Below are 8,670 nucleotides of genomic sequence, written 5' to 3'. Positions count from 1 at the left end.
GTCTTATGCCTTTCTTCATTGGCTGACATTCTTGATTTTCCTTAGGAGTGCCCCTTTTTTTTTGACATTCGACCCTTTTTTTTTTTGCTTAAGTTTAAAGCTCTGCCATTCCTTTTTCTCATCATCAAGTCTTTTGTTGAACAATGAAGGTAATTTCTTGCTTAGTTAGTTCATTTTCTTACCAGTCATCATTCATTTCCATGACAATCATCATGTTGGATTATGTATTAGTGGAAAGAAGGGCTTGAAATATAAAAGTGAAGGAGGATTTCATATATATATATAAGTGTAAAAAGGATCAAATGGAGGGAAATTTACAAAGCAATGATTAGATCATTCAAACAATGAACACTTAGACCATTTAGAGAAAACAATATGATTTCCAACTTCAAGAATTGTCTTTGATTGATACTTTGAGCAAATATGTAGATTGTAGACTCCCTAACTTCCCCTATTTTGCGAAATTGTGGAGCTCCGTTCATAGTGCATTTTCACCTCAATCTGGTACTCTTCTTGGACTGACAATTTCATTCCAAATTCCTGCCTTTTGGCCTCAAGCTGCCCTTTTCGGGTTTTCAGCATGAGCCTCTTCCTTTGGGTATGAGTTGCCCTTTTTCGGGTTTTCAACACAAACCCCTTTTTTTTATTTATATTTTTTGTTTTGTTTTTTTTTTAAGCATAGTACTTTTTCACCGCATCCGCGTTTATCGGATTAGGCAGATCTTCCCCCTCCATGTCAGCCAAAATTAAAGCTCCTCCTAAAAAAGCCTTCTTTACCACATATGACCCTTCCCAATTCGGCATCCACTTTCCCCGAAAATCAGTTTGATTTGGGAGTATTCTCTTGAGAACCAACTCTCTTTCTTGGAACTGCCTGGGACGAACTTTTTTCTCGTATGCTCGCATCATCCTTCGTTGGTACATCTGGTCATGACAAAGAGCCGTAAGCCTTTTTTCCTCAATTAGGTTCAATTGTTCATAGTGAGAGCGAATCCACTCAGCATCTTCTAATTATGTTTCCATCAACACCCTCAATGATGGGATTTCTACTTCAACAAGTAGAACTGCTTCTATACCATATACTAATGAATACGGAGTTGCCCCCGTGGAGGTACGCACAGAAGTTTGATATGCGTGCAAGGCAAAAGGAAGTTTTTCGTGCCAGTCTTTGTAGACTTCAATCATCTTTTTAATAATCTTTTTAATATTTTTGTTGGCTGCCTCTATCGCTCTGTTCATCTTCGGATGGTAAGTTGTCGAGTTATGATTCTTGATTTTGAATTTAGTGCAAACTTCCTTGACCATCGTACCATTCAAATTGCTTGCATTATTAGTAATGATCCTTTCCGGCAGCCCATATCTACATATTATCTCCCTTTGAATGAACTTGCACACCACCTTTTGTGTCAGATTGGCATGGGAAGCCGCTTCTACCCATTTCGTGAAATAATCAATGGCCACCAATATGAATCGATGTCCATTGGAGGCTTTTGGTGTAATAAGCCCAATCACATCCATTCCCCACATTGAAAATGGCCAAGGCGCCGTGAAAACGTGCAATGGGGCTGGTAGAGCATGGATCCTATCTGCATAAATCTAACACTTGTGGCACCTTCGAACGAAGTTTATGCAATCTGATTCCAATGTCAACCAATAATATCCAGCTCTCATAATTTGTCTGACCAACATATGTCCATTAGCGTGAGCTCCACAAGTTCCTTCGTGGACTTCTTCCACTATTTTGTTAGCCTCAATAGCATCCACACATCTCAAAAGTACTTGATCCCGACTTCTTTTGTATAACACTTCCCCGCTCAAGAAGAAACTCGTTGCTAATCTTCTAAGGGTTCGCTTGTCATTATCCGTGGCATTCTCCGGATATGTCTAGTGCCTAATATATTGTACGATATCATGATACCACGGCTTACCATCAACCTTTTCTTCAACGTTCAAGTAGTGTGCGAAGGCTTCACGGACTTCTAAATCAAAAGGGCGTACATCAGCCGCCTCTTTTTTTTTGAACATCGTTGCGATAGTGGCCAAAGCATCAGCAATCTGATTCTCTTCTCGAGGCAAATGGTTGAAGCTGATTTCCTCGAATTGTTTGCTTAATTCTGTAACTAGCTTTTGATATGGAACTAGTTTAGAATCTCTAGTTTCCCATTCGCTTCTCATTTGACATATCACCAAAGCCAAGTCTCTGTAAACCTCTATCATGTCGACCCTCATCTCGATTGCTGCTTGTAATCCCATTACCAACGCCTCATACTCCACCATATTATTAGTACAATTGAAATTTAATTTTGTCGTGGCTGGATAATACTTTTCATTTGGAGAAATCAACACTGCCCCAATTCCGTGCCCCAAAGCATTGGATGCCACATCAAAATACATCTTTCAGAGATTAAGTTCATTGAGACCGTCATTTTCTATGTGCAAGATGGCCATCAAATCTTCGTCTAAAAAATCAAAACTTACAGATTCATAATCCTCAGTAGCTCGATCTGCGAGGAAATCAGCGATGGTGCTCCCTTTGATTGATTTTTGAGACACATACACAATATCATATTAAGACAATAGAACTTGCCATCGTGTTATTCTTTCAAACAGGATAGGCTTTTCAAAAATATACTTGATGGGATCCAACTTCGCCACCAACCACGTTGTATGATACAACATATATTGTCGGAGCCTTTGGGCGATCCACGCTAGAGCACAACACATCTTTTCGAGCGCAGAGTATTTTGACTCATACTCTGTGAATTTTTTGCTCAAGTAATATATGGCTTGTTCTTTCTTCCCACTTTCATCATGTTGCCCCAATACGCATCCCATGAAATTCTTATTCACAGTCAAATACAAAAATAGAGATTTTCCTGTCGTTGGTGGTACCAACATTGGTGGATTTGTGAGATACTATTTGATTTTATCAAAAGCTATTTGACATTTTTCATTTCACTCTCCTGGGTCTCGTTTTCGAAGCAACTTGAAGATTGGATCACATTTGCAGGTGAGTTGGGATATGACTCGAGCAATGTAATTCAACCTCCCTAAAAATCCTCTCACTTCTTTCTGCGTTTTAGGAGGTGACAACTCTTGAATAGCTCATATTTTATCTAGGTCCACTTCAATTCCCTTTTCACTCACTACGAACCCCAACAATTTCCCAGAAGTAACACCAAAAATGCATTTTGCAGGATTCAGCTTGAGCTGAAACTTCCGCAATCTCTTAAACAGCTTCTTGAGATTGACAGTATGATCCCTTTCTGTACGAGATTTTACAATCATGTCATCCACATATACCTCTATCTCTTTATGCATCATATCATGGAACAAAGTCACCATTGCCCTTTGGTAGGTGGCACCTGCATTCTTTAATCCAAATGGCATTACTTTGTAACAAAACGTTCCCCACATGGTTACGAACATTGTTTTTTCCATATCTTCGGGTTCCATCTTAATTTGATTGTACCTCGAAAAATCATCCATCAACGAGAATAAAGCATGTTTTGCTGTGTTGTCCACAAGAGTATCGATGTGTGGCAAAGGGAAGCTATCCTTCGGACTCGCTCTATTCAAATCCCTGTAATCAATGCACATTCGAACTTTTCCATCCTTCTTAGAAACCGAGACTATATAAGCTACCCATTCAAGATACTTGGCCACTTCCAAAAACCTAGCATCAAATTATTTTTTTACTTCTTCTTTAATTTTCAACAACATTTCTAGCTTCATTCTTCTCAATTTCTGTTTAATGGGCTTGCAGTCTGATCTCAAAGGCAACTTATGGATGACAATGTCAGTATTGAGACCTGGCATGTCCTGATATGACCAAGCAAACACATCCACATATTCACGGAGTAGTTCTTATAGCTTTTGCCGTTCATCAGATTATAACAAGGTGCCAATCTTAACCTCTTTCTTTTCTTCCCCATTTCCAAGGTTAATCATTTTTGTGAGTTCCTGATGAGGTAAGATCTCCCTTTCCTCCTGTTCCAACAATCTTGACAAATCAGGGGGTAAGTCATAGTCATCCACTTCCTCTTCATTTTTCAATTCATCAATGTTCGAAACTTTCTCGAAATCAAAATTCACATTGTTCTCCAGATTGTCTTCGTGTTCATTATTTAAAGACCTGCAAATAGGTAAAATTGGACATATGTATGGGTAAGTATTTATTGGCTAAAAAAACAGACAAAAAGGAAATATGCAAAAAGGTTGATAAATTATGAAACATATTATGTATTGTCATTTATTTAAATGATGAAGGTAACAGAAAGCCCTACTTAAACAAGAAATTACTCTTAACACCCTTGGGCATAGGCATTTAGATTTATTCATTACATTTTTAAAGACTTAAAAATAACAGGTAACTCTGTGGTTGTCCAATTAATTAGCTCTTCTCCTAGCAGTACTTGATACACCACAGCGACCTTCTCGTTAGATTCTTCGTCTTTGATCATATGGACTGACAACTCATCAAACATCTGCAGAACCTGATTAACCTTTGTTGGTGCTTCGGGATGAATGAAACCTGCAGAGCGAAAAGTCTCATATAAGTACGAAATTGTCCGTTTCCCAAATTCTTCTTCTTTTCCCTCAAGTTGAGCCATCATTTTAATCTTCTTTTGAGCTGCCAATTTCCTTATCTCTTCTTTGGTAGGCTTGTACCCCAAACCAAACCTTTCTTCATTCTTTATTGGAGTCAAAGGACGGTTAATTCCTTGTAAATTCTTTCCTAGCACCAAACCTGCACGGCATCCTTTTCCCACTGTCTGCTTTACCCCTATTTCAGTTGCTACTAACAAACAAGGAGTTGGTATCATTTCTCCCTCCCCCACATAAGTAGCATTAACAAATTCAAAAGATCTGAAAGAGCACTCTGGGACTTCTTCTGTCACCTCTATATAGGGGGCAGATGAGGGTTGAATGGCCAATATGTCTTCCTCCGTAAATACACTTATCAGTTGGCCCTCAACTATGAATTTAACCTTTTGATGAAGGGAAGAGGGTATGACTCCCGCCATATGAATCCATGGACGCCTTAGTAAGCAATTGTAGAACGGGGAGATGTCCATGACTTGAAATTGGACCTAAAAAATACAAGGGCTAATTTTTATCGGTAGTTCGATGTCTCCTACCACCTCCTTTATGGTTCCGTCAAAAGCCTTTACAACCATGTGGCTGGTTCTCATATAAGACAGGTCTACAGGTAACTTGGTTAAGGTAGAGCGAGGCATGACATTTAAAGCTGAGCCATTGTCGATCAAGACCCTGGGTACGGCGTGGTCCTTGCATTGGATGGTAATGTGCAAAGCTTTATTACTTCCTCGGCCACCCGATGGAATTTCCTCATCATTAAAGGCAATGAAGTTCCCAACTGTAATGTTTCCCACGATATGATCCAACTTTTCCACCAATATATCATGAGCCACGTAAGCTTGATTCAGGACCTTAAGTAGCGCATTCCTGTGTGCTTCTAAATTCAGAAGTAAAGATAACAGCGAGATACGAGCAGACATTCTAGTTAATTGCTCCACCACACTATACTCACTATGTTTGATAAATTTGAGAAATTCACCTATTTTTTTTTTCGTAACAAGCCTTTTAATCTCATTGTTCGGAGCAATTGGAGGTTCGGTGGTTTGATCCTTGAGAAAGGTACTTGCTTCTTTCAGATCTTTTCCTTGTTTGAATTTTCCTTTTTCAACCCTTTTTGTTATCTTAGGAGAATAACATCGTCCACTTCGCATTATTCCTCCCACACTAGTTAGATCTGTAAAAGATACTTGCGAAGTAAGGGGGGCCATACCTAAGATATTACATTCGTAATTCCAAGGAGCAGTCTTCTCACTCTTGTACTGGAACGGGCTAGGAATTTCAATAGTGATGCCACTTCCTACAACAGTAGGGGATGTATCATTCATCGGACTCCTGTTTTCTTCATAAAAAATGGTCAGAGGTTTCGGTTTATTCACCCCAAATGAACTTAATGCTACTTCAACTAAGGTATCTTCATTTATGGTTCCGACTAAATCCTCTTCGCCTTCTTCATAAAATTCAATTACCGACGAATCCATCAATTCTTACAACGAAAGCTATCACAATTTTGAATGGAATGCCCAATTGCCCCCATATGAAATTTGCAAGAATGAGTGAGATCATGCCCCAATTCCTTTGAGTCTATGGGTTCTGGAGTGATAACATTTATTTTGAACAATGCCTCAAACACTTTAGCCATCAACATTTGAATTTCATCGAAATTCTTTTTCACCCGTCGAATCGTCTCTTCATGTATGGCGTTCACTGTCGAACTTCCATGGTTAGGCAAGGGATTCCCATCAACATTTGAATTGTCTTTTTTAGCAAAATTCAAAAGTCCTACCTTGATGAGCACTTAGACTTTATGTTTTAATGCAATATAATTCTCCGTGGAGTGTCCTTGAATTCCAAAATGGTAATCACAATGCACATTCGAGTCACACCATTTCGAAAAAGGAGGTCGAAGTGGTTTTAAAGGGGTTCGAGTAAGGAGTCAATTTTCTATGAGTTGTGGCAATAATGTAGTGTAAGGAATTGGGATAGGATCAAACTTAGGTTTTTCTGGGGTAATTTTAGGTCCTCTTTGACCATTGCCAGAATTATTGGTTGAAGCTACCGATTTTTGTGGTGGAGCTTGTGGGAGAACATTGGTCTGAAACGTTGGTTGTGGGGCAGGTTGGTACACATATGGGTTTTATGCGATGTTGCCTATGTTCAGATAGAAGGGTTGGTATGGGGGGTACAGGTAATATGGGTTAAAGTTATGGGTCTGTTGTCTGTCATGGGCAACTGCTTGTACATCTCCTTCTTTTCTCTTGGGCATACTCCCTTTCTTTGAGCTAGCAACCTCATGCCCTTCAATTTTTCCACTTTTAATAGCTCATTCTATTATTTCTCCATATAAGACCAAATTCGTAAAGTTTTTCATGGTGTTGCTGATCAAACGCTCGTAAAATGGAGCTTGGAGCGTGTTTATGAACAACACAATTATTTCCTTATCAGTGAGAGGTGGCTGAACTTGTGTTGGTGTATCCCTCCACCTTTGGGCATATTCCTTGAAGCTCTCACTTTGCTTCTTTTTCATAGTCTGCAATGACAACCGATCAAGGGCTAATTCAGCCACATGCTTGTATTGGGCTATGAAGGCTCTTGCTAGATCTTTTTAAGTCTTAATATGATTTCGATCTAGCTGTACGTACCACCAAGCAGCTGACCCGATGAAGTTGTCTTAGAAAAAATGGATCAGTAGCTTGTCATCATGAGATTGTGCAGCCATTTTTCGATAATACATAGTAATATGTGCCATGGGACATTTTGTTCTGTCATATTTTTCAAATTTCGAAACTTTGAACTTGGTCGGGATCTGTACATCAGGCACTAAGCATAGTTCGGTTGCATCCATGGTACCGAACCTATCAACTCCTTCGATAGCACAAAGACGCTCTTCCAACAAATCGTACTTTTTTTTTATCTTTTTCATTTTCACCTATTTGTGATGAGTCCTTTCTTAGTTTCTCTTGCTCTTTTGGATCATCTAAATCTGGGACGTGTAATGGTTCAGCAGGATTTATCCCAAAATACGGCCCAAATTGCCCATGAGTCGGTTGATGGCCCATCGGGGGTGGTGCATTGTAGTCAACGGATGGCATCACTTGAGGGTGGACCCTTTGAGAAGTTTGGGCATGTGGTGGAGTGAACCCTGGGGGATAAGATAGATCATCCATTTGGTTTCCAGTGTCTTGAGTTGGTGGGTTTTCTGACGAAGCTGACTCTTCTGCAACTCTTTTTCCTTTACTTAAGCTTGTCATCAATTCCATCATCTTTGCTAACTGTTCTCTCATTTCTTCTTAAGCTCTTTCCATTCTATCCATTCGCTCTTTTTATTCTTCTTCCATGATCCTTGCTCGCTGACGTGTATTATGAACACGTTGGTCACTTGGCTTAAGTGGTAGAGCTATTTTTGGAACTTTATTGTAATCATAAACATGAATTAGATGCATAGTCGATGCATGAATGAAATGAAGAAATGAACCCATTATCTTTATTTTTAGGTGAAAATACTTATTGTCATGAAATGATGATTTATGCATGTATGAATGATTATGTACTAAAAGTATTCATCACATGACACCCAACAACAGTCATCCATTGCATAAGATATTGTCTTTGATTACAATTCAAGAGTCATCTAGAAATATTCACCAATTTTATTATAATGGTTATACACCTCATCTAAATACTTAATCAACTGTTGCTCTTGTTTTCCAACTGGAAAGATCTGGCTCCTTAATATGTCCGTCTTCCAAGCCATGCTTCTCGCCTTGTAAGCCACCTCCCTCATTTGCCAAACCAAGTAATCCATCTGGTCGTGTTTCTTTGTATAAGCTTATCTGTAGGATTCACCCCACTCTTGAATTCTGGTGCTCTGTTGCTTGAGGCGTTCATATTCCTGTTGATAAGTCGTCATGACCCCTTCGAGCTCTTCATACTCTTGTCTTAGTAATTAGATGGACTTTTGTTGGAATCGCACTTGATTTCTTAGTCCATCATTGTACGCTTGAAGTTCATTACCTCGATTTTCTCTCACTTGTATTTCCCTTTGAAGTTCACTGGTTGTGGTAGAAAACT

General features: G+C 39.2%; 1 protein-coding gene across 1 annotated transcript; it reads right to left on the bottom strand.

The window, feature by feature from the left end:
* LOC108662410 lies at positions 3,106 to 6,080 on the bottom strand. The gene is made up of 5 exons (XM_018122754.1): positions 5,142 to 6,080; positions 4,345 to 5,093; positions 3,916 to 4,135; positions 3,700 to 3,822; positions 3,106 to 3,615 (listed from the first exon to the last, which is right to left on the bottom strand). Exons 1-5 carry the CDS (start codon positions 6,078 to 6,080, stop codon positions 3,106 to 3,108), a joined length of 2,541 nt encoding a protein of 846 aa, XP_017978243.1.

The sequence above is a fragment of the Theobroma cacao genome, chromosome 6 (assembly GCF_000208745.1).
Source record: "Theobroma cacao cultivar B97-61/B2 chromosome 6, Criollo_cocoa_genome_V2, whole genome shotgun sequence".
NCBI lineage: Eukaryota > Viridiplantae > Streptophyta > Magnoliopsida > Malvales > Malvaceae > Theobroma > Theobroma cacao.
Note: the sequence above shows the minus strand (reverse complement) of the source record. Positions and strands in the feature narration are given on the sequence as shown.